Source organism: Tursiops truncatus, chromosome 19 (genome assembly GCF_011762595.2).
Source record: "Tursiops truncatus isolate mTurTru1 chromosome 19, mTurTru1.mat.Y, whole genome shotgun sequence".
NCBI classification, from domain to species: domain Eukaryota; kingdom Metazoa; phylum Chordata; class Mammalia; order Artiodactyla; family Delphinidae; genus Tursiops; species Tursiops truncatus.
In genome coordinates this window covers 43,073,555-43,099,639 of record NC_047052.1, presented here as the reverse complement: position 1 = coordinate 43,099,639, position 26,085 = coordinate 43,073,555, and the positions used below count along the sequence as shown (strand labels likewise).

The 26,085-nt window shown below is 48.6% G+C and overlaps 1 protein-coding gene across 1 annotated transcript; it reads left to right on the top strand.

The window, feature by feature from the left end:
• The first annotated feature begins 1,275 nt into the window (after positions 1–1,275).
• On the top strand, positions 1,276–18,361 carry NPHS1 (NPHS1 adhesion molecule, nephrin). The gene is made up of 29 exons (XM_033845395.2): positions 1,276–1,414; positions 1,522–1,737; positions 1,814–1,936; positions 2,132–2,260; positions 2,908–2,989; positions 3,375–3,478; positions 3,662–3,789; positions 3,877–4,048; positions 4,233–4,390; positions 4,657–4,801; positions 4,904–5,028; positions 6,219–6,405; positions 6,630–6,759; positions 6,909–7,081; positions 7,498–7,638; positions 7,729–7,869; positions 8,376–8,497; positions 9,460–9,631; positions 9,727–9,883; positions 9,979–10,130; positions 11,503–11,614; positions 11,698–11,879; positions 13,523–13,579; positions 15,279–15,398; positions 15,522–15,546; positions 15,653–15,728; positions 15,886–15,979; positions 16,067–16,182; positions 18,230–18,361. Exons 1-29 carry the CDS (start codon positions 1,276–1,278, stop codon positions 18,359–18,361), a joined length of 3,810 nt encoding a protein of 1,269 aa, XP_033701286.1.
• Positions 18,362–26,085: the final 7,724 nt, after the last annotated feature.

The following is a 26,085-nucleotide window of genomic DNA, read 5'->3' as shown; positions in this document are numbered from 1 at the left end:
GATGAGAACAGAGACAGAAAGCGAAAAACAGAGAAACATACAGGCACAGACAGTGACAGAGTTAAAGGCTGGCTGACGTGTAACCACCTAATGGAGAGAGAGAGGGGGAGAAAGACACTGAGTCAGAGAGGGAGAGTCTCAAAGCGATGGAGAAAGATAGGAAAATAAATCGACGTGGCTTGAGGGAGGGAGAGAGACAGACACCCAGAAGGCAAGAAGAGACAGAAAGAGATAGAGGGAAGCTACGTGAACTAGAACTCACAAGGCCCTTGCCAAAGTGTTCCCACACTGGGCTCAGTGCTTGTGGCCTCGGACCCTACCTGTCACTCCTACCCACTCAGATTGCCAGGCACACCTAACACCTTAGACATTTACACACTGCACAAACTTCCACAGATCACAGCTCACTCTCACCTTCCCCAGGCTCACACGCATGCTCACACACTCACAAGCACTTCACACATATGTGTGCACACAGATATCGGCACTCTCCCAGTCCCTCTCACACACTGTTGCACACTCCTCAGCAGAGACCCCTGACGTCACTGAGAGGGGGATGTCTACTCAAAGAAGGAAGGGATTTGAAGGTCAGGTACCAGGGTAGGAAGAGCCGAAGAGTCTTACCCCCACGCTGGGTCCAGCTCTCAGCTCCCCATACTGAGCTGGGACCTCCTGGGTCTGAACTGCTCCTCCTTTACCCCTGGCCCAAGCCAGGCCCTTGGGGTCATGGGGGCTGGGGAGGCACCGAGGAATGTGCCTGGCATGTGCTGACAGGGGATTTCTTGCTCCAGCTGTGCCGGAAGGAGCTTCTTGGGCAGAGGCCTGAAGCTGGAGACGCAGGAGGGTGCCTGGGGGAGGTAACAGTGTGAGGACGAGATTCGACTGAGAACTGGACCCAGTTCTGCCATTGACCGCATCCTCGCTCTCCTGGGCTCCCAGGGCCTGCGCGACTCAGCAGTGGGTCCTCCCTGAGGGGCTATGAGTGGTGAGAGGAGACCAGGGGTGGGAGTGGCACAGGAGAAGAAAGAGAAATAGACCCTGACTTCGGGGAAGGAGATAGAGACTGAGAGAGAGAGAGAGAAAGAAAGAGAGGAAACTTCAGACCAGGAGAGCACGATAGAGAGAATACAGGAAGGAGATCAGAGGGGACTTAGGGCAGGAAGAGGGAGAGAGAAAGACAGTGTGGGGGAGGGGAGACTGACTCCTGGGAGGAGAGAAAAACAGAGAAGGAGAAGAAGAAAAAGAGAAACAAAGAGAAAAGTAAGAGACGGAGACATGGAAAACCCAGAGAAAGACAGAGGCAGACGCAGGAGGCGGGCAGTGGTCCCTGTGGGAGCCACAGGCAGAGGACCTGGGCTGGCTCTGAGGCTCCCCATCTGGACACCGCTGCTCCTCTTGGGGCTGCTGATGACAGGTGAGTGGGATCCTGGCCGGTGACCAGAGCCAGGTGGCCCTCATTTTCCACCCACATTCTCCAGGCAGACCCTCCGCCCTCTCCTACTGATACCTCTGTGTCCCCAGGCCTGGCCCAGGTGCCAGTCCCTGCCTCAGCCCCGCGAGGCTTCTGGGCTCTGCCTGAAAACTTGACGGTGGTGGAGGGGGCTGCCGCTGAGCTGTGGTGTGGGGTCAGCGCCCCTGGCAGCACAGTCCAATGGGCCAAGGATGGGCTGCTCCTAGGCCCTGATCCTAGGATCCCCAGTTTCCCGCGGTATCGCCTGCAAGGGGACCCTACGAAAGGTAAGAGACAAGAGCCTGAGATTCTGAGCCACCAGCAGAGGCTAACCGCGGCCCTGATCTGGGGTCCTCCCTGCAGGTGAATTCCACCTGCACATTGAAGCATGTGACCTCAGCGACGACGCAGGGTATGAGTGCCAGGTCAGCCGCTCAGAAACAGGTCCTGAGCTCGTGTCGCCCAGAGTGATCCTCTCCATCCTGGGTACGGGTGAGAGACCTCCAGGACCCATGAGTCTGGACTTCCACCCTTGCCAGCTCCAGGGTCCAGGAGTCCAAGACCCCAGTTCCCCACCACCCCCTTCCTTAGACCCAGGGTGCAGAACTCATTTCCTGAGCAATGAGACACGAAGCCCAAATCCTCATATCCTCTGGCTTATCCCAGACCCTTTCTCACCAGTGCCCCCCAAAGTGCTTCAGCTGACCCCCGAGGCAGGGAGCACGGTCACGTGGGTAGCTGGGCAGGAGTACTTGGTCAGCTGTGTGTCTGGGGATGCAAAGCCAGCACCTGACATCACCTTCCTCCTGAGTGAGTGTGGGTGAACTGATGGGGGCAGCGGGAAGCCCCTGGAGTGGGGAGGGGATGTGTCCCTGCCCAGGGTTCTCCTGAGATGGGATGCAGGAACAGGCCTGGGGAGATGCTGAGGCCACTGTGGGACCCAGTGGATGGGAGGGGACATCCAGGAAAGGTACCAAGGAGTTCACAGGACTGCTAGGCCGGGACTCAGGGGAGAGGCCGAGGCTCCAGATAGAGATACGGGTGTCCTTCTGGTGCAGTAACGAGAAGCTGAGGTGATGGGGGTGGGTAATACAACCCAGCAAGGAGGGGAGGGGAGAGGGACTTCCCCGGCGGTCCAGTGGTTAGGACTCCACACTTCCACTGCAGGGGGCACGGCTTTGATCTCTGGTTAGGGAACTAAGGTCCCTGCAAGCCAGGTGGTGTAGCCAAAAAAAAAAAAAGGAGAGGAGGGGAGAGGCCCAGGCCAGGACTCAGCCCTGAGTGAGGACTCCAGGATTCAGGGAGGCTAGAATGTGTGGAGGGAATGGATATAGTGTTTTTCCTCCGGAACCAGGAGGGAGGGGTTGTATGTCCACCCTGAGGAATTCCAGGCCATGCTCCCCAGGATCTACCTTGGGGGAAACCTGGTACCCCTTCAGCCTTCTTGTTACCCTAAGGTGGACAAACAATTTCTGACATCTCTGCTAATGTGAATGAGGGATCCCAGGAGAAACTCTTCACCACAGAGGCCACAGCCAGGTATGGAAATTGGGGTGCCCTCCCCGCAGACGGATCCCCAAATTTCTCCATGAAAACCCCATATCCTAGGGATTCAAGCATGGAAACTTGGGTCAGGTAGGAACATCCGGGACCCAATTCTTCACCCTGACCCTCTAAAACTTCTTCATGGAATCCCAGTTCCAGAGGATCAAGTACAAAGGTTTTGGCCAGGTGTGGGCCTCTGCGACCCCAGTTCTCGCTGTTGACCCTGAAATCTCTTCCATGGAACTCTATCTAAATCCTAAAGGAAATCATCATAGAGACTTAGGCCAGGTGTGGGGAGCTGGCATGCCCACCTCTTCACCTTGACTGCCCAAATTTCAGATGATGACTCTGACTTTAGAACCCCAACTTCCCACCCCAGGGTGACACCCCAGAGCTCGGATAACGGGCAGTTACTGGTCTGTGAGGGGTCCAGCCCAGCTTTGGACACCCCTATCAAGGCTTCAATCACCATGAATGTTCTGTGTAAGTGGGGAACTGAGTCAACTGTTGGCACTAAGAATGGGGAGCTGGAATTGGGGGGCCCGGGGAGCACAGGGATTATGGAAGGCTCAGACTCTCAAGAGGGAAACATAGGGGTTCAGAGGCAGGTTGTGGGGCCTGGAAGGAATGCATGGGGTCCCCAGGCCCATGACTGCTCTTCCCCAGTCCCCCCAGGACCCCCTGTCATTGAGTGGCCAGGCCTGGACGAGGGGCACGCGAGGGCAGGGCAGAACTTGGAGCTGCTGTGCATGGCCCGAGGGGGGAATCCGCTAGCCACACTGCAGTGGCTGAAGGTGAGGGCAGAGGCAGGTCTGGAGATGGGGGAAGGGGCGAGGGCCAGGAGCCGGCCCTGAGCTGGCCAGGCCTGTCCCTGTCTCCAGAACGGCCAGCCAGTGTCCACAGCCTGGGGCACAGAGCACACTCAGGCAGTGGCCCGCAGTATGTTAGTGATGATCGTGCGGCCGGAAGACCATGGGGCAAGGCTCAGCTGCGAGGCCTACAACAGCGTATCTACAGGGATCCAGGAACGCGGGGTCACGCTGCAGGTCACCTGTGAGTCCTGGTGCCAGCTGCCCATCTGTCAGTCTGTGCCCCAGAGAACCATCTGTCTGTGCCCCCAGATCATGCCTGTCTGATGCCAAAAACCTCATCGTCTGTCCCCAGTCTCCTCTCTGTCTGGGCTCATCTGTGAGCCGTGCAGCCCAGCTTAGTGTCTCTCTGTCCGTCATCCCTGCAGTTCCCCCCAGTGCCATTACCATCCTGGGATCTGCATCCCAGTCTGAGAACAAGAACGTGACACTCTCCTGCATCACCAAGTCCAGTCGCCCAAGGGTCCTACTGCGATGGTGGCTGGGCTGGCGGCAGCTGCTGTCCACAGAGGAGACGGTCATGGATGTGAGGCGGGGGCCGGGCTCCTGGGTCTGAGGGAGGAGGGAGCTGAGGGCACAACTCCTGGATCTGGGAGAGGAGGGGTCTGGCAGCTTGGATGCCTTGGTGTCTGGGGAGCTAGCATGGACTGGGGCCCAGGGCCTCCTGGGTCTACCAGAGGAGAGGGTGGAGATGATTCATGTGTCCCTGCTGGGGTCTGGGGTGGACCCAAGTCACTGGTACCATGGATGGGGGTGCCCTACTCCCCCAGTCTGAAGCTTGCTCCCTGCCAGGGCCTGCATGGTGGCCACATCTCCATGTCTAACCTGACATTCCTGGCGCGACGGGAGGACAATGGTCTGACCCTCACATGTGAGGCCTTTAGTGAGGCCTTCACCAAGGAGACCTTCAAGAAGTCACTCGCCCTGAATGTGAAATGTGAGGTTCCACCGTCACCCGGGGGTGCCCCATGCCTTAGTGACCCCCACCCTCAGGCCCCAGCCGGGAGAGAAAATCCACTCTTCCTGGCTCTCCCCACAGATCCTGCCCAGAAGCTATGGATTGAGGGCCCCCCAGAGGGGCAGCGTCTCCGGGCTGGGACCCGGGTGAGGCTGGTATGTTTGGCCATTGGAGGCAATCCAGACCCTTCCCTCACCTGGTACAAGGTTGGTGCCAAGCAAGGGTTGTGGGGTGGCCGGGAATGTGGGGGAAAGATGAAGCCCCTTCTCTCCTCCTCTTGGGAAATCTTGGGAAACCTGAATTTCTTGAAAAATACTGGAGATTTTGAGTTTCGGCAGGGAATTGGAAAAGACAAACGCCATGAGAGTTAAATGCGACCTTAGAAAAAGTGAGGAAATTCTGGGAAAACAGTGAGAATTCTAGAATAAAAGAAAGAATTCTGGATCCAGATTGGGAATTCTAGAGAAAAGGCAATTAATTTCATTAAAATTAAAGGAAATTCTGGTGAAATCTTGGAATTCAGGTGAAATGGCAGGAATTTTAGGGAACGACTAAGAATTCCAGAAACAAAGACAATGGTGGGCAAAGCCTAGACATTTGGGGGGAAAGACTAGTAATTCTCCAGCACATTTGAAAAATCCATTAATATTAAATTGAATTCTTGGGACTTGGGGGTAATAAAATGAAATTCCATTAAAATTTTAAAATTCTGGCAGAATTCTGGGAGACTCTTGGGAAATTAGGAATCTAGTGGAAATTCTGGGGGAAAGACTAGACATTATAGGAACGAAATTGAATTCCATTTAATTGGATGGAGTTTTGGAGAAATACCACGAATTGGGACAATACAAAGGATTCTAGTAAAAGATTAGGATAATAAGAGAATATTGGGGAAGGATTCAGAAATTTGCGACCAGCCAATGGAATTAAGGGAAAGATCAAAGGAAATCTTTGAGGAAGGTGGGGAGTTTAAGAAAAAGAACTAAGGATAGGCAAAAGTGAAGGAATTCTGGGAAAGGTTTGGGAATTCCAAGGGAGTTTCCTGGCGTAGGGTGTCTGGTAAACATAGCTGGAATGAATTTTGAGGAGTGGGGCTGAGGGTCGGCCGAGGGCATCCAGAGAGCAGGGGGGGGGGGCGGGGGTGGTGAGGCGTGGGACTGGAGGCGGAATCAGACAGCAAAATCTCGGGGCTCCGGGGGCCCAGTCGGCGGGAGAGATTCCGGTAGGATGTGCTCAGTTCCAGTCCCCAATCCTCTACCCTAGCTGGTGCCCACGGAAGGGGGCGCCTTTTCCTCATCACACAAAAGCTTTATCTGGGCTAGCAGCCAACCCAGTGGGGCGTCTCGCGGGGAATGGCAGGGCTACCCGCGGTCCCCCAGTCATTCTCGGCCCCCAGGACTCGCGCACAGTGACCGAGCCGCGGCCACCCCAGGAGCCACGGCGGGTGCAGCTGGGAAGTCTGGAGAAGTCCGGGAGCACCTTCTCCCGAGAACTGGTACTGATCACCGGTCCGTCGGACAACCAGGCCAAGTTCACGTGCAAAGCCGGCCAGCTCAGCGCGTCCACGCAGCTTGTGGTGCAGTGTGAGGGGGCGCACGGCCGGGCTGGGGGCGAGGGCTGGGCCGCGGCGGGGAACTGAGCCGGAGCCGTGGCTGGTGGCTTGGGGATGAGGGGCGGCTGGGGGAGGGGTGGATGCCGCAGAGCCCCGGCGCGCTCGGGGCTGGGCGGGGCCTGGGTCACTGCCGGCGGAAGCAGGCCGGGCCCCCTCCTCACCTCTGAGCCTCGCTCCTCCCACCGGTTCTCGAAGTCCCCCCAACTAACGTGACGATCCTGGCCAACGCGTCGGCGCTGCGCCCCGGGGATGCCTTAAACTTGACGTGCGTCAGCGTTAGCAGCAACCCTCCGGTCAACTTGTCGTGGGACAAGGAGGGGGAGAGGTGAGAGTGCGAGTGGCCCCATCGCTCCCTGGTTCTGGCCACGCTCCTTGACAGTCAGAATCCCGCCCCCGCCCTACTTGCCGTTCTGTCCAGTACCCTGCGCAGTACCCAGACTCTGGCTCTGGTCCTACTCCCTGCCCGGTCCACAGGCTGGAGGGTGTGGCCGCCACGCCCCGGAGTGCTCCATTCAAAGGCTCCGCTGCCGCTAGGAGCGTCCTTCTGAGAATGTCATCCCGCGACCACGGCCACCGCGTGACCTGCCGTGCCCACAGCACCGAGCTACGGGAAACCGTGAGCGCGTTCTACCGCCTCAACGTGCTGTGTATGTACGCAGGCGTGGCATCCCTCTTGATTCCCTCCTGACCCTATACTACGTGGGTCTTCATCTTGATACTGTCTTTGACTTCCATCCTAAACTTTGAAACTTTCCTGACCTTTATCCTCACACCCGACCCTGCACCAGCTCCTATCCTGCCCAACCCCCATCCTGCCTTTTGTCCTCTATCCTTACCCCTGACCGTCACCCCCATCCTGAACGCTCTTTCCATCCTTAAAGCTGACTCTGGCTTCTCCTGAACCTAACCCCCATCTCAGCTCTGAACTTAATTGCTACCTTGTCCACAACCTTAAAATCTAGTCATGATCTCGACTTTAACATTTCATGCCTGCTCCTGATCTCAGATCCTCCCCGGATCCGAACCTTAACAATCTTGACTCCCAGCGGCGCCTCCTCCGCAGACCCTCCAGAGTTCCTGGGTGAGCAGGTGCTTATGGTGACCGCGGTGGAGCAGGGCGAGGCACTGCTACCCGTGTCCGTGTCTGCCAACCCCGCCCCGGAGGCCTTCAACTGGACCTTCCGCGGCTACCGCCTCAGCCCAGGTACAGGGAAGGGGAATGAAGAGGAGCGCAGGTCTCCGGGACTCCGGGACGGGAGGGTCTGGCAAGCCCCTCAACCTTTACTTCCCCCAGCTGGCGGCCCCCGGCATCGTATCCTGTCTGGTGGAGCTCTGCAGCTATGGAACGTGACCCGCGCTGACGATGGCCTCTACCAGCTGCACTGCCAGAACTCAGAGGGCACCGCTGAAGCTCTCGTGAGGCTGGACGTACACTGTGAGCCCCCTCGTCAACCTAGGCAACTAGGGAGCTTTGGGAACCCCGCCCACCATGGAAACCACACCCACCCAGGGAATCTTGCCCACTGTGGAGTCTCCTCATTGTGGAAGCCCCACCCACCCAGGGATTTTCACCCATCCTGGAAGCCTCCCACTCTGGGAGCCCCCACTGTGATGGAGCCACGTCCACTTCGGGAAATCTGCCCACTAGAGAGACCCTATGTAGAATCTCTGCCCACCTACTCCCATCAGGAAGCCAAGCCCACTGTGGAAGCCCCACTGCCACACAATTCTGGAAGTCCACCGCACCTACTCTTGTCACTACGGTCGTATAGTAGAGGGTGGGGACAACCTCATTAACCTTGAGAACTTTACTCTAAAGGCAGACTTTATCCCACCCATGACTTTCTCGGGCACCTCTAAGACGCCTCACCCACCTGGGGCCCTCTTCCACCATGGCCTGTCTGGGCCCAAGTGCCTTCCCCAAGCTCCTCCCTTCCCTAGATGCTCCCATCATCCGAGCTCTCCAAGACCCCACTGAAGTGAATATTGGGGGCTCTGTGGACATAGTCTGCACTGTTGATGCCAATCCCATCCTTCCTGAGATGTTCAACTGGGAGAGGCTGGTGAGGATCAAACCTTTGGTAAATGGAGTGGCCTGGGGGGATGTGATTTCTTGACTGTGAGTTCCTTGGGAGGAGGGGTCACGTCTACATGACCTTCTATAACTATGTACTTGTCTGGGCATGCTCCAAGAAATAACTGTTGAATGGCAGATGGATGGGTGGATGAGTAAATAGATAACCAGGTGAGTGGGTGGGCAGGTGGGTGGATATATGGATGGATAGGTAGATGGGTGGATGAATAGGTGGATGGATGAATGACTGGATGGAAGAACAGATGGACAAATGAACAAGTGAATGACTGGATAAATGGATCAATAAATGGGCAGTTAGATGATTGAATGAGAGAAATGAGTAGATTAGACTAGAGAGTAGATGGATGGATAGATACACTATCAGTGGAAAAGATGTCTGTGGAAGGATAATGGGTAAATGGATGGATGGATGGGTGAGTGCACAAGTCAATGGAGAGATGGAGAGATAGATAAATAGGTAGCTAGATGCATTGATGAACAGATGCATGTATTTATTGGTGTGTGTGTCTATGAGGAAATAGATGGGGTGGATGGGTTAAGAGATGGAAGGGTGAATGGACAGGTAGAAGGAAGACAGATGGTTGGATGAATGAATGGGTGAATGGATGAATGGATGGAATGGGAGCTTGATGGATAGGATGGTTAAATACATGGATGGATGGATGAGTGGGTAGATGTTTCCAAGCATGAATGGTTGAATAAATGGTTGGGTGAGTGGTTGGATGGATTGATGGATGAATGGATGGATCCATGCATGAATGGTTGGATAAATGGATGGTTGGGTGCATGGGTGGATGACAGCAGACATTTTTTCTTTGCTAGAAATGGTGATTGTGGCTGGGAGAATGAGGCTACAGAGGGGACTCAGTTTGGAGGATAATGGAGCTGGGGCCAGACTTGAGGACCATCTCCTGAGTCTTGTGCCTCCAGGGAGAAGAGGAGGAGGACCAGAGCCTGGATGATATGGAGAAGATATCAAAGGGGTCCACAGGGCGTCTTCGGATTCACCATGCCAAGTTGACCCAGGCTGGTGCTTACCAGTGCATTGTGGACAATGGGGTGGCACCTCCAGCCAGAGGGCTGGTCCGTCTTGTTGTTAGATGTGAGTAACAACCAAAGCCCTAACTTCAAAGCCTGCCACTAAGTCCACATATCATGTCCTTCCATACACCTCATGTTGACCTCCAACCCCTCTAGTTGCCCCCCACGTGGAGCATCCCTCTCCTCTAACTAAAGTGGCTGCAGCTGGAGACAGCACTAGTTCTGCCACCCTCCACTGTCGTGCCCGAGGTGTCCCCAATATCGTCTTCACTTGGACCAAAAATGGGGTCCCTCTGGATCTCCAGGATCCCAGGTGAGCCCAGGCCTAGCCAGGTAACAGTCCAGCCCTAACTTTGATCCCCCAGCCCCAATCACCCTCCCTGAGCCCCTGCCACACCTCCTCTCCAGGTACACAGAGCACACATACCACCAGAGTGGTGTCCACAGCAGTCTCCTGACCATTGCCAACGTGTCCGCAGCCCAGGACTATGCCCTCTTCACGTGCACAGCCACCAACCCCCTCGGCTCGGACCACACCGATATTCAACTCGTCAGCATCAGTATGGTGGGAGTGGGCTCTGAGGGTGTTGGGAGGGTGCTCCCCTAGGTCAATCCCCAAGTCTCTGGTTGCTCTCAGAATGGCAGTGTTCCTGAAACCTGAGAAGTGTTTAGGAACGAGGATGGAGTTTTTGCCTGCCCCGAAATCCCAATGGAGACTGGATTTTTAGGGAAACCCACACAAAGGAAAAAAATGGAGGGGGGTTCTTATTGGCCCAAGTAACTGAAAAGTAGATTTTTGGGAGTTGCTGGATCTAGGTTCAGCCGTCATCAAGAACTCCCCACCTCTCAGGACCGCTTATCTCTGTGTTGGCCTTATTGTGAGATGTCTGTTAGACATCTAACAACCACTATGAGAAGCTTTACAGTAAAGTAAGCCTTCCTAACAGTGGTGTGAAAGTACTAGAATTAAGATCCATTGGTTGCACTTGGCTCCCAGCCCATCCCTGATCCAATCAGGTGGTGAGGGGAAGACAACCTGATCTGATTGTTGCTCCTGTTGGCTAGGCCTAGTCACATGTCCATCCTACAAGGAGTGGAGTCACTTCCATCAGAAGCACGTGGCCTGAGAGCGTGGGCGAGTGGTTCTCCAATGGATATTCAGGGTTCTGTAACCAGAAGAAATGAGGGGAATGGATATGAGATAGGCACAAAAATCCACTACAAGAAACATATATTATACAGTCAATCCTCCTTATTTGTGGAGGCTGTATTTGCACGTTTGCCTGCTAAAATTTATTCAAAACCCTCAAATCAATACTCATGCTGCTCTCTCAGACATTCAGGGGACTGTACAGAGCGGGTGAAAACTTTGAGTCACCCAATGAGTACATTCTCAGCTGCGGTGGAGCAAGACAACACTCTGCTTTCTCACAGCTCTCATAGTTTGCACCTTCGTCCTTTTTGTTAGTGATTTTGCTAAATAAAATGGCCCCCAAGCACAGCACTCAAGTGCTGTCTGGTGTTCCTAAGCTCAAGAAGTCTGTGGTGTGCCATTTGGAGAAAATACTTGTGTTGGATAAGCTTCGTTCAGGTGTGAGTTATAGCACCACTGGCTGTGAGTTCAATGGTAATGAATCAACAAGATATATTAAATAAGATGTCTTTAAGCAGAAACATGCATAATACAAGATCATGTATTAATTGGTTGATGAAAATGTGACTAGAGGCTCGTGGGAATCTAAGCCTGCATTTCCCCTAGAAGCAATGGTTTGGTATTTGCTCGCTGAGGGTTCACAGTGATTTTAGAGAACATGACCACCATGAATAATGAGAATCGACTGTATATTTAAAATCATGCTTAAGGAATCTGGAAGGAATCTTTCAGAATCCTTCTGTATCCTCTGACTATGTCCCCCATCCCTTACCTCAAAGGCCGCCCTGATCCGCCATTGGGATTGAAGGTCGTGAGCATGACCCCATACTCGGTGGGGCTGGAGTGGAAGCCTGGCTTTGATGGGGGCTTGCCACAAAGTTTCCAAGTCAGGTGGGTCCCTGTCATGGCAGGAAGGGGTGGTAGCCAATAGGACTGGGGCACCTCCCTGAATGACTGCCCTCCCTTTCATGCAGGTATGAGGCTCTGGGGACTCCAGGGTTTCTCTACGTGAATGTCCTACCACCCCAGGCCACCGCCTTCACACTGACTGGGCTGCAGCCTTCTACACGATACAGGGTCTGGTTGCTGGCCAGCAATGCCCTGGGCGACAGTGGAATAGCTGACAAAGGGTCCCAGATCTCAGTCACCACTCCAGGTGGGAAGGGACATTCTTGGGCAGGTTGCAAAATTCCTCAGAGAACTTATAGGGTGGTATAGTGAAGTCAGTACTATTATTCCCTTTTTGCAGATGGAGAAACTGAGACCCAGAGAGGTTAAACAAACTGTCAAAGTTCACACAGGTGAAAGGAACTACAGAGAAGTAGTTCAACTCAGATTTAAACTCAGGCAGATGAACTCCAAAGACTAGTTTTTGCCACTAGACTCTACTGTTGGAATGTGATTGATGACACAAGGGAAATTATAAGAGAATTTGAATCGAATTAAAATGAAAACATGAAAATTGTGGGGTGCAGCTAAAGCAGTGCTTAGCAAGAAATTTATAGCATTAAGTGCTCATATTAGATTGTTTTTAAAAAGACTTCAAATTGTCTCTCTAAGTTTCCATCTTAAGAAACTAGAAAAACAAAGACAAATTAAATCCAAATCCAAAGTAGACAGAAGGAAGGAAATAATAAAGAGCAGAAACTGATGAACTAGAAAATCAAAAGACAATAAAGAAAAATCAATGAAACCAAAAGCTGATTTGTTGAAAAGATCAGTAATGTTTATAAAGCTAATCAAGGCAAAAAAGAGAGAAGACACCACTTACCCAGTATCAGGAATGAAAAGGGGGACATTACCACTGATCCTACAGACATTAAAGGACATTAGGAAGTATTACAAACAATTTTATGTCAATAAACTCAGCAACTTGATGACACGGATAAATTCTTATATGACTGAGAACATTTTGACTCTGGTAGACACTACAGTGTAGTGGCTAATCACACAGAGCCTGGTTCAGACAAACCTGGGTTCAAGTCCCAGCTCTGCAACTTCCTAGATGTGAGACCTTAGGCAAGTCACTTAAGACTCAGTATAATCTTTGAGTCTCAGGCTCTAAAGATAAGGTGTATCTCCAGCCTCTGTATCTCAGCTTCTGAAAATAAGGTCTATCTTAGACAGTTGTGAGGATTAAATAAAATATATCTAAAACTCTTAGAACAGGCCCCTGTACAAAGTAAGTGCTGTGTAGATGCTAATTTAACGAAATGCCCCCTGCTCACCTTCTGTTTACTTTGCCCCATGAAAGCTCCCTTTTTCTGTCTTTCCCTTCCTGACAGAGCAGCCTTTTTCCTCCTGGAAGTAAGGACTCTTTCCCATCCCTACAATCTTCCCTTCCCTTCCCCCCACCTCCATTCCAGTTTTCCCTTTAAGCACTAAAGCATAAAGTAGTACTATACTTACCTCCCTTGCTCTAGAACTTATACCTCTATTAAGGCATCCTGAGAACCCAGCATCTTTTTTTTTTTTTCCAGCATCTTTTTTGATCAACCCCCCAAATTGACAATTCAGGTTAAAAGAACCTTCCACACCATAAAGCACTCATCAATAATTTATTATTATTATTTTTATTATTAGCATTATTATTATTAGCATTAGCGTTAGAATGGCTATTAATAGTATTGTCATTATCATCAGCAGTTTCCAGTTCTCTTTGAAATATTCCTAAGAAGTCATAAATTAGTTCCCATGAGTCTCAAAATGGGTTGCAAAGCTTAATAGGAGGCTGAGAAATATTTAAGGCTTGTCTCAGATTAATGGTGTTAATTTGCACTCTCTATATTCACCTCCCAGGTCTAGACCAACCTTCTGGAGAACCTGACTACCAGCTGCCCACAGAGCAGCCCGCAGGCAAGTCCTCAATCCCCAAACACCCTCTCTCTCCCGGAAAAAACGTTCTGGTCTGGTCTCTAACCCCACCTCCTCTTCCTTGTGGCCACAGCCCTTTAAGACTTAGCTCTGCCCTGTAGGCCCTCACTCATATCCTTAGCTCTTCCTCTTACCTGGATGTGATAAATTTTCTCTCTTCCTAATTCAGTTTAATTCTGAAAAACAAAGCAAAACGAAAAACTAGCTGATTCCATGCCCTGTGCAGAGCCTGTGTCAGCTGGCTTTTGCCGCGTAACAAACCACTCCAAATATGCACACTTACAGCAACAAACATTATTTCTTGTGATTCTATGAGTGGCTGAACAGTTCTGGTCTGGGCTGTAGTCATGTAGCAGCTCTGCTGGGACTGGTTGGTCTGAGGGGCCCCTCCTCGCACGTCTGACAATCTGGCTCTCGGTTGGGACAATGGAGGTAAGTGGGCCGCATGTGTCTCCTTGCCTTGTTCACATGGAGGTGGTCACTGGAATCCCAAGAGCAGCAGGAGAGGGCAAGTTCCAACTTACAGGCACTCTTCAAGCTTCTGATTCTGTCTCATTGGCTGAAGCAAGTGACATGGCTCAATCCAGAGTCAGTGTGGAAGGGAAAATCTCAAGGGTACGCGTATAGGGAGACAATTATGATCATTTTGCAAATAATCCCCTTTAGGGTCTGAGAAGGTTGCAAGTGACAGAAATTCAGCTGTCGTTGACAATAAAAAGAATGGCTTGGCTCATGACATTGAAACCTCTTAGTGTGCCTGGATTCAGGTGCTCAAAATTTTCACCAAGGATCAGTTTCTCACTCTCTCAACTTTGCCTTCAACTCGGATGACTTCCTTCTCGGATTCTTCTCTTAAGAAGGCAAAGAAATCCTCCCACACCTTCAGCTTTTATTTCACTTCTTAGCAGCTAGCAGAAGAGTGTCCTAGATGTTCTTGCAAAAATCCACCTTAGGTTAAATGCCAGTCTCTGAACTGATCACTGTGGGAAGAGGGATGGGTGCTCTTATTGGCCAGGTCAGGCCACGTGTCCTCCACGGAGTCCTGGGGAGCCATCCAGACTGAGGAGAGCAGGGAGTAACCACCGTCAAAGGAAAATGAGTCCTGTTAGCAGAAGTTGGGGAAATGAGTGCTAAGCAGATGTCTGCTGAGAGGGACTTAGTCCTGTCCTCAGGGATATAGCAGAGGATTCTGATATTGTCTGGGATGGAAGTTTGTGCAAAGAGGAAGTCATTCGAGATGGAGTTTGAAGGGAGAAGCGAAGTTTGCTTGAGATGAAAGGACATTTAAAGACAGACACTTGACTATTCGAAAGTTTAGAAGTGTGGGTTTGTCTCAGTGATTCTGGAAACAGCCAGCTGTTAGTTTTGTGTGGCTGGAGGGTCAGTAGTTGATGAACAAGAGTGGGGACGTGGAAAGAGGCCAGATCATAGAAGGTCTTGAATGCCCAGCTAAAGAGCTGAAGTTCCTGCTTGAGTCCATACAAGTGGCTTAGGCAAAGGTAGGACCCACTGCTAATGGCCTGATTTGAGAAAGGAGCCACCTTCCCTGGGGTGGCAAAAGGAGTAGACGTGGAAACCCCTGCCCATCTGCTTTCCTGACCTAGGAGGAGGACTTTGCTTGGTCAGGGGCAGGCTTTTCCAGAGAACCCCAATTGAAGTCTAAAACCAATTGTCCCCACAGGACCCTCAAAGCTGCCCCTGCTGCCTGTGCTGTTTGCTGTTGGGGGTCTTCTGCTGCTTTCTAACGCCTCCTGTGTCGGGGGATTCCTCTGGCAGCGGAGACTGAAGCGTCTTGCTGAGGGTGAGGAGGGACCTTTCCCCTGCCGGGATGGAGGCCCTGGGTTGGCTGCATATTGAAGGTATCCCAGGGCCAAGTGGGCTCGAGGACCATGTTTCTGACCCTTTTTTTCCCTACTTCCCTCAGGCATCTCAGAGAAGACAGAGGCAGGGTAAGTGGGTATATTTTTCTGTAAGGAAGCCTCTGGGGAGGAGGTTTGAGGGAGACAGCTGTCAGAGGGTCAACACCCAGCTGCCCCCATGTCTCCATCCTGGAAGGTCGGAGGAAGACCGAGTCAGGAATGAATACGAGGAGAGCCAGTGGACTGGAGACCGTGACACTCGAAGCTCCATGGTGAGTGGGGGTGGTCCTGACACTCCCCTGACAGGGAATTGACAGTGACTAAAATTCCACTGTTAGCTTCACGTTAATCATTGCCCTTTCCAGGAATGATGGAGTCAAAGGATGGAAAAGACTTTATCTGTTTTTTTGGGGGGGGGGGCATTGACAGGTTAGCACAACAGATGTAGAGCCTTATTACCACTCCATGAGGGACTTCAGCCCCCAGCTTCCCCCCATGCTGGAGGAGGTGTCTTATCCCCGAGGTGAGTGGTGAACACAGTGGAACCCCCCCCTGCCAATAAGTAACCCTGACATCTGGACCTGGTGTCCTGATCATCTCTCCCTTCCAGGTGTCACAGGTCTTAAGGAGGAGAATATGGCTTTTCCTGGGCATGTGTATGATGAGCTGGAAAGACTGTACGCCCCGTCTGGGGCCTGGGGACCCCTCTATGATGAAGTACCAATGGTGAGGAGATTTGTATCAGCAGAAATATTTCTTGGCCAGTGCTAGAAACCCACCTCCTACTGCTTGTATTAATTAGGGTAAGCCAGCTGCTGTAGCAAAGAGGCCTTGGCCATAATCCAGTGGCCTAAACGAGATAGTCTATTTCTTTCTCACATAGCAGTCAGAGGCGAGTGGCCCTGCTGCATGTAATTATTCTGGAACCCAAGTTCTTTCTGTTGTGTTCCTCTGCTGTCCTCTAGTAAGTTGACCAAGTTTACATGGATGGGACAGTTCCCTGTGGGTTTCAACTGGTGGGAAAGGGAATAAGAGAGCATGGGAGAGGCACAACCCTGACTCATGGTACAGGCCCAGAAACGGGCCCATAAAGGCATTATACAGGTCCATAAAAGGCCCATTATACAGGCCCATAAAAGCATTCTGCTTTTATTCCACTGGTGAGAATATGGACATGGTCACACCTAACTGCAAAGGAGTCCGAGAAATGCAGCCTATCTGGCAGCTATATCCCCTACTACAATTCTGTTACTGTGGAAGGAGGAAGGTATGTATTTGGTTGGCTAATTAGCCATCTCCACTATACTGGTTAAGCAGAGAGATATAGAGAAATAATTTTTTGGCCTACTCAATGGAAAAGTCAAGGGATAGAAATGTCTTCAGGCCCACCCAGAATTTCCTCTCTAAAGATGTCCCTAACAAATTCAGGTTTGTATCCTATTAGATTAGAAACCTTCAAATAAAGGGAATGCCTCTTTTTCAGTAGCTCCAAAGCCCCAACGCAGACGCTTATTGTTTTAGTTTTGCTCATACTCATTGCTGAACCACTGAAGTGGGGAGTAGAATATGCTAATTGGACAAGTCTGAATCAGTGCCCACCCATGGCATCAGGGAGTAGGGGCCAGCCCCATTCAATCCACTGGGCTGAGAGTGGAAGAGGGATGGAGAGCACAGAGGGAAATGAAGATTGTGGCTGGGCAGGCAAAAGCAGCCGACAGGGACCTTGGCCACAAACTAAGCCCCACCTACTGCCTCACAGTAAGGGAGGTGGGGCAGAACCCCTACTTTCTGTGTGGCCTTGACGAATGCTCTGGCTACAGTGGGCCAAAGATTTCCCTCTGCAACTTTGTCCAGACGGGGAACTGTTCTCCCCACAAAGGTGGAAAGAAAGTGCGCGATGCTGTCCATGGTGCTGAACCACACGAGCCCTCCGAAGCACAGATGCAGTCTGCACACTTTCTGAAAAGGGCCAGATAGTCAATATTTGGGGCTTTGCAGGATATAGTGTCTTTCTAGAAACGACTCACTCTGCCATAAAAACAGCAATAGACAATAGATAAACAAACAATTGTGGCTAAGTTCCAATAAAACTTCATTTTGGGGCACTGAAATTAATGTAATTTTCACATGTCACAAGTACCATTCTTTTTTTGATATTTTCCCAGCAATTAAAAAATGTAAAACTATTCTTAGGCAATAAAAAATACAGTGGGCCATATTTGGCCCGTGGGCAAGTCTGCTCTAAAGTTTGCTGATCAAAAAGAACCATTTTCTCCCAAATCTAGGGACAGCACAACCCCAGTAGCGACCACCCTACATCGTCTTTTATCTCTTCTATTTTGATGAGGGAATGTCTTGGACCTTCATAAGACTGACAGAATCAAGACTCACATTCCACAATTCCCATATCTGATATCGTGGGCTAACTAAAAGTTTCACATGTCTGACATTTAAATTACTTTTTTGACAGTAAATCACAAGATATCTTGGACTTGCTTAAAAATAATCCAGTCGGGGGTGGGGTGGGGGATGAGAAGATAGAGATATAGATAAATAAAGATCGACCAAAGGTTGATATTGTTGAAACTAAGTGATGGGCTCACGGGGGTACATAATAATCACTCTCCTCTTTGTTTATGTTGGAATTTCCCCCATAATTAGACGCTAAAACATTTTTTTCTATGAAGTAGAGCAGGAGGTTGTATCCCCCAGAGCTGCAATGATGACACACAGAGCATCTCTCTATGGTTCTAACTTCACCTTTGCTTGTCAGGGCTCCTGTGACCTCTACTGGCCTGAAGACAGGTATGAAGATGCAAGAGGAATCTATGATCAGGTGGCAGGAGATTTGGACCCTATGGAACCTGATGCTCTACCCTTTGAGCTGAGGGGACAGCTTGTGTGAGAGGCTTCTCAACACCCTTTTCCTACACCTGCAAGACATAATATCCCAACTGTCCTTTTTATTCCAGCCTAGGCTGAGCTTGTTAAGTGATCTCCATTGGACACAAAGGGACTGGACTTTTTCAGAAAGGGAGGTGGAGGGGTGTGTGTAAGTGACAGAAGATGGTTCAAGCTGGTGTCAAAGTATAAACAAGCCTCCTCCTGGGGTTGGATTTAGAGTTCTCCATAGGGACACAGTGAATTGTAAAAGACATCTCAATAATGAAAAGGTAGTCTGAGGGTCTTTATGCTTTTTAAAGTAAACATTTCAGAAGTGGGAAAAGACATGTTAAAAACTCAGTTCATTTTGAGTTCAACTACATCTGAAATAGCTTGATTTATGCTTTTCCATAGTTATCTACAACACAATGTATAAACTATGACACACATGTAAACATAAATAGACTCTATAGAAAATAAACAGCCTTTATTGAAACAAGCTGGACACAAAATTATACATGCTATGTGATTTCGCTTATAGAAATTCTAGAACAGGCAAAGCTAATCTACAGTGACAGAGCCAGATTAGTGGTTGCCTGGGGCCATGGGAAGGAACTGACAAAAAAAGGGTATGAGGAAATTTTTGAGGGGGTGATAGAAATGTTCTTTATGATGATTGTGGTGGTAGTTATATGAATGTATAGATTTGTCAAAACTCACTGAACTCTACACTTAAGATGGTTGCATTTTATGGTACATAAATTACACCTCAACAAAAGTGACTTTAAAAACAGGCACCATAGGGGCTTCCCTGGTGGCGCAGTGGTTGAGAATCCGCCCCCCAATGCAGGAGACATGGGTTCAAGTCCTGGTCCAGGAAGATCCCACATGCCGCGGAGCAACTAAGCCCGTGCGCCACAACTACTGAGCCTGCGCTCTAGAGCCCGCGAGCCACACTACTGAAGCCCACACACCTAGAGCCTGTGCTCCACAACAAGAGAAGCCACCGCAATGAGAAGCCCGCACGCAGCAACAAAGACCCAACACACCCAAAAATAATAAATAAATAATAAAATAAATAAATTTATTTTAAAAAGGCACTATAATAAAGCAGCCCAGCAAGAGAATTCTTATATTTTTAAATTTTTTTATACAGCAGGTTCTTATTAGTCTCTTATTTTTTTGTATTGAAAAGCAGGAAAAGTTAACTGAGAAGCTGTCTATTTCCATGGAGAACAGAGTATAGTTAGGAATAATCTTTCTTTAGGCCCCCAGTTCTATTTTATTAATCATATTGTCAAAACTGTTTAGTTCAAATGTTTGTCCAGGGACTTCCCTGGTGGTCCAGTGGCTAAGACTCTGTGCTCCCAATGCAGGGGGCCTGGGTTCGATCCCTGGTCAGGGAACTAGATCCCACAGGCCACAACTAAGAGTTTGCATGCCGCAACGAAGATCCCACGTGCCGCAACTAAGACCTGGCACAGCCAAATAAATAAATAAATATTTTTTAAAAACCCACAAGTGTTTGTCCACATATTATTTTTTATCAGCATAGGCTAAAATAAGTTTTTATACCACAGCACTTGAATACACAAATACATTGGAGTCCAACTGATTTCCCTTTAATTAAAAAAATACTCCATTCCTAAGAATAGAATTTTTCTAATTGTATATTTTTCCTGTTCAAAGAAGAAAACTACAGGGTATTCCCTGGCTGCCCAGTGGTTAGGACTCTGCACTTTCACTGCTGAGGGTGCACGTTCAATCCCTAGTCAGAGAACTAAGATCCCACAAGCCAAGCAGGGTGGCCCACACCCACCCACCCACCCCCAAAAAAAAAGAGAGAGGAGAAGAAGAAGGAAGAGGAGGAGGAGGAGGTGGAGAAGGAGGAGGAGGAGAAGAAGGAGAAGGAGGAGGAGGAGGAGGAGGAGAAGGAGGAGGAGGAGAAGGAGGAGGAGGAGGAGAGGAAGAAGGAGAAGGAGAAGGAGGAGGAGGAGGAGGAGGTGGAGAAGGAGGAGGAGGAGAAGAAGGAGAAGGAGGAGGAAGAGGAGGAGGAGGAGGAGAAGGAGGAGGAGGAGGAGGAGGAGAAGAAAAAGGAGGAGGAGGAGAAGAAGGAGGAAGAGGAGGAGGCGGAGAAGGAGAAGAAGAAGGAAGAGGAGGAGGAGAAGGAGAAGGAGGAGAAACATACAACATTCTGTTTCCACTTTGGCTAAGGAGAAAAGGTGAATTTATTGAAACAAAACTATGAGGGGTCTATCTCTCTGTATCTCTTGGCTTTGCTGTTCTCTGTGTTGACTTCATTCTCAGGTAGAGCCTTCATTTGGGGACAAAGATGAGCACTTGCCGTTCTAGGCTGGCATTCCAGAAGCTCAGGAGCCAGAGTACATCTTTTGCCAATAGTTCTGGAAGGTCTTGGGGCTGTCTTTCGTCAGCCCAGCTTGGGTCTTACGTCCATCCCTGAACCAATCATTATGGCCAGGGAACAAAATATGTGGATAATCCAGGTCCTGGGTTGCTCAGAACCACATAAACCACTTGGGTAAGGCTCACCAAAGGAACCCCCAGGCTGTGGTTGGGTCTCTTCATGCACTTTTTACTTCCTCTTTGCTACTGTCTGAATCAATGTAACAGATATCTATTGCTTCTGTCTGCCCAGAATCGAGTCCCTCTTAATTTATATAGATATCATTGAATAAGACAAGTTCCTAATTATGCTAAGCCCCTGGATCCAGCTATACCCAAAGTCAGAGCCACTCCTGGACTATACATTCCCCTTTTCCCTTAGGTAAATCTGAATGGCGTCTTCAGTTAGTTAGTTGCAACCATAAATTACCCTCTCCCTTAAGCCAGTTTGAATGGGGTCTTTAGTAAACTGATACAGAAATGAATAATTTCCAAGGGGAAGAAACTCACTCAAATTAGTAGAGCTAAAAGGCATTTACTTTATTACTTACTAAGGGAAAAATAGTAATTACCAAATGATCAAAGTTAACATTACCAGGCATGTAAGAGATTGACATCATGGGCCTGCTGATATGAAATATTGAAGGTACAACAGTATGTCAATGATATTCCTGACTAAAGTGCATAACCTGAACCTAATCATGAGGGAGACATATTGAAATTGAAGGATATTCCACAAAACAGCTGTCCTGTAATCTTCATATATGTCAGGGTCATACAACACAAAAGAAGACTGAATTGTTCCAGCTTAAAGGAGACTAAAGAGACATGGCAACTGAGGGCAACACATATTTTCCATAAAGGGTATTATGGGGACAACTGACAAAACTGAGTAAGAATTGTAGATTAGATAACAATATTGTGTCAATGTTAATTCTATTACACTATGGTTGGGTAAGAGAATGCCTTGTTCTTAGGAAGTGTGCACTTAATCGTTTAGGGTAAAAGGTTATCATGTCTTCAATTTACTCTCAAATAACTGAGAAAAATAATGTGTGTTTATACAGAGAGATAGAAAAGGATAAAACAAAGGTAAAATGTTGACATTTGGGGAATGAGGGTGAACTGTATTGAAATGCTTTGTGTCCTTCTTAGAACTTTTCTGGAGGCCTGATATCACATCAAAATAAAAGTTGATTTTAAAAAGTGCATTGTAAAGGTGCACGACAATGTCATAGAAGAAAAGAATCGGAAGTACAACTGGGTCTCATGGGTTGTGCAAATCTATCCAGTTCTTTTTTGTGTGTGTGTGGTATGCAAGCCTCTCACCGCTGCTGCCTCTCCCGCTGCGGAGCACAGGCTCTGGACGCGCAGGCTCCGGACGCGCAGATTCCGGACGCGCAGGCCCAGCGGCCATGGCTCACGGGCCCAGCCGCTCCGCGGCATGTGGGATCCTCCCGGACCGGGGCACGAACCCGTGTCCCCTGCATTGGCAGGCGGACTCCCAACCACTGCGCCACCAGGGAAGCCCTATCCAGTTCTTTTTATCTTTCATTGGTCCCATCATCTTTTGTCTACATCCCTCAGCAGATTTCCTCCATTCTCTCCTTGTAGATACCCAGCTTCCCTCTTTGTCCATAATTATTGCTTGTCCAGGAATTGACTGCCCCAGTTCTAGAGCACCACGCCCTTGCCTGACTCTGAAATGTAGTGCCTTTATTCCAAATTTCAGACAGATCAAATCGGATTGGCTCAAGCTGGGTTAAGAAAAGGAGATCATAAGGGAAATGAAGACTATCTAGAGCAACAACGTGGACAGTGTTGAATTAAAAGTCAGACCCAAAAGAGAACATACTGTATGATTTCATCTCTTTAAAGTTAAAAACAGTCAAAACTGATTTGTGGCAAGAGTGGTTACCTTTGGGGGAGAGGGAGACAGTGATTAGAAAGGGACACAAGGAGGGTTTTTACGAGACTGATAATGTTGCTCCTTGACCTGGGTGCTAGTTACACAGGTGTTGTCATTTTTTGAAAATTTATCACACAATACTCGTGATATGGGCACATTTCTTTATGTGTGTTATATATCATTAAATTTTTTACATTATATCTCATAGCTGGCATTATGGTTGGAATTATAATTTTCTGATATGGTTAATAACGCTTGGTACCGTTCTGAACAAATAAATTATAATTGTCACTCTATTTACTGTATAGTTTCATTTCAGAAAAAAAAGTTCGTATATTTTAAACCATACCAAAATTTTTCATGCATGCGTATTTATATTAATTTAAGATAATTATAAACTTATCTTTTTACCCATATGAATGCCTTTAACGATGTTTTCAAGTCGTTCAGGACGCGGACGCAATATCCAGCAGCATGCCTTGACGCTGGCCTCTTAAATGTCTGGAGGGTGGGAGGGAGGGAGACGCAAGAGGGAAGAGGTATGGAAACATATGTATATGTATAACTGATTCACTTTGTTATAAAGCAGAAACTAACACACCATTGTAAAGCAATTATACTCCAATAAAGATGTTAAAAAAAAAAGTGTCTGTAGCGCCCTCCGTCAACGCGGCAACCAAAAACGTTTGCGCAAATTTCCAAAACTCCCACCAGGGGGCGGTACCGCCCCTTTTGGGAAGAACCAATCTACCAGATTTGTTGTGTATTGGGAGCTCAGGGGACGGGTCTGTGCTGGAGATAATAACTTGGTGGTGGTGGTGGGAGTGTCTTCTGCATGTTAAGTCGTCACTGAGCCCCAATATTAAAGGCTAAGTAGCTGTGCAGGGCATCAAGACATAGGAGACCGCAGGAGCACAGCGTGCGGAGGGATTTTCTTAAAATTGTCGCTGGAGAATAACTGTCAAGGCAGGGAGAGGTAGGAATTGAGGCTGGCGAGATGGGCAAAGATATATCACGAAGGTCATCTTATGGTGTTTGTACTTTATCCTATGGGTGATACGAAGCCACTGAATAGCTGAAATGCAACAACGGACAGACAGCATTTATTAGCTGTTTCCACACGCCAACCCCTTTTCTAAGTTCTTGTTATGTATTCTCTTCCGGAACCATCAGAATTACTCATGAGCTCAGTTGTTCTGTCATCCAGAGTTCATTCACCCTTTTCCTGGTGACCTGCAGTCTCCTCTTGGGAAGCATCGTTGCCTGGTCTCCTACTTCAGATATGCTTTGTGCTTCGTATGTAGCCCACTCTACCTGGGGCTCCACGAATAGGGATAGCCCTGGGAACTGACCAACCAGAGTGTCTTATTTTCTAAAGCCCAGTGATTGGCTTACGGGTCATCAGGTGACCCAGTCAGAACCAACGAGAGGACTCTGACCTCCGCAGTTGTTCTCCCCCTTAGAACACTGCCCTGCCTCTGAGCCAATATTAAAGCCCCTTTTACTCTCAGCAGGAAGTGGGTGGTCACCCACAGAAGGACCATCTGGGAACTTCAAGAACCTTCCCTAGCTACAGTTGAGCAGCTTGCTGTGTTCTGCCAATTCTGCCAGGAGCTCAAGTTTCCCCACCTAGCCTCTGCCCCCCACCGCACTGTCATTTTCAACTTCACTTTCTACCAATCCTAGTTCTGTGTTTCAGGTAGTTAAGAAGAAATGCTTTACCTCCTTGTCTTTAAATCGTCTGTGATCTCGACCTGGTATGCCCACCCATTTTATTCAATAAGAATTTGTGGGGCATCTAGTCCGTGCTATACTCTGGAGGATGCAAAGATAAATAGTAGATCTGGTTGTCTTCAATGTTGTGCAATTTCGCTTTGATGTATTTAGGCATGAATTTATTTGTATTTATCTTGTTTAGGATATACTTGCTTCTTGGAACTGTGGATTCATGTTTTTCATCAGTTCTGGAAAATTCTCAGCCATCATTTCTTCAAAGATTGCTGTTCCTCCGTTCTATTTTCTGCTTTTTGGTCTTTTATTAGATATTTGATGTATCTTAATCTCTCTTTCATATATCCATCTCTTTGTCTCTTTGTGCTATGTAATTTCCTCTGATAAATCTTTCAGTTCAAAAGTTCTGTCTTCAGCTGTGTCTAATCCACTGTTTTAATTTTTATTGTGGGAATTATATTTGTTATATTTTTAATCTCTAAAAGTTTCATCTTTTATTTTTCAAATCCACTTTTTTCATTCCTGATACTCTCTTGTTGCTTGCTTACATTTGTGATTGTATATTTTATTTCTTTAAAAATTTTACAAAGGGCTAGTCTGTAGTCTGATTTTGACAATTCCAATATCTGAAATTCTTGCAGGTCTGAATCTTTTGTTTGTTGTTGTGTTATATTGTATTTTTCCAAAGATGGCCAAATCAAGATTTGCTCTTTACAATATGACTTGACACAGGGCAAGTTTATGACTATGGCAGAAGTGACATTGTGATTTCTAAAGCTAGGTCATAAAAGGCAGTACAACTCCTCCCTGATTCCTTTAGGATGCTCACTCTAAGAATTCCACCACCATGCTGCAAAGAAATCCAAGCATCCTGTGGAGAGGAACTGAGGCCCCCAGCCCACAGACCTGACCGAATCTCCAGCCAACAGCCAGCACCAAGTTGTCAGACACGTAAGTACAGTATCTTGAAAGTGCATCCTCCAGCCCCAAGTTGAGCCAACCCTGCTCATACTACATGGAACAGAAACAAACAATGGAACCGAGCCCTGCCCAAATTGAGAAATTGTAAGCAAAATAAATTATCTCTATTTTTAAAAGCTACCAATATTAGGGGTAGTTTATTTTGCAACAGTTGTTAACTGGAGCAGTTGCTTCTGCTAACCCTCACTCACGGTGGCTTACTTTCTTGTGTGCTTGGTGATTTTTTTTTATATATTACCAGGCTGGAACATCATTATTTTAGAGTGATTTATCTTATCTTTTAGGGCAGACCTCAAAGTTAACTACTGATGAGATTATTCCTGGGGTTTAGGGGACAAGGACATTAAATCCACACTTGGCCACTGGCTGTGTGACTTCAGACATCTTTACCTCTCTGAGGCTCCACTTTTACTATCTGTGAATGGGAGGTTGTGCATTAAAGGATTAATTTTGTCCAACTCCTGGGAGGTAACCTCTAATCCCTTAGAATATCCTGCTTGTTAGGAGTATCTTTGTTTACCTGGGGTCCTTGGGCTGTGCAGTATAAACTTGACCCCTGGAGGGGCTGGAGACTAAGGTCAGTCATGTGGGAGGTAGGCCATGCCCATGTGACTGACCCCCAATAAAAAGTCTGGACACCATGGCTCATGTGAATGTCCCTGGCTGTGGCACTCCATGTGTGTTTTCATGTTTTGTTGCTGGGAGAATTGAGCACCATTCCC

What these genes read in the sequence shown, in the direction of transcription:
- NPHS1 (XM_033845395.2), top strand. Translation starts at nt 1,276, where the DNA reads ATGGAAAACCCAGAGAAAGACAGAGGCAGACGCAGGAGGCGGGCAGTG. An exon ending in GCAAGGGGACCCTACGAAAG is followed by an intron (nt 1,738 to 1,813) that starts GTAAGAGACAAG and finishes TCCTCCCTGCAG; the next exon opens with GTGAATTCCACCTGCACATT. An exon ending in CAGAGGAGACGGTCATGGAT is followed by an intron (nt 4,391 to 4,656) that starts GTGAGGCGGGGG and finishes GCTCCCTGCCAG; the next exon opens with GGCCTGCATGGTGGCCACAT.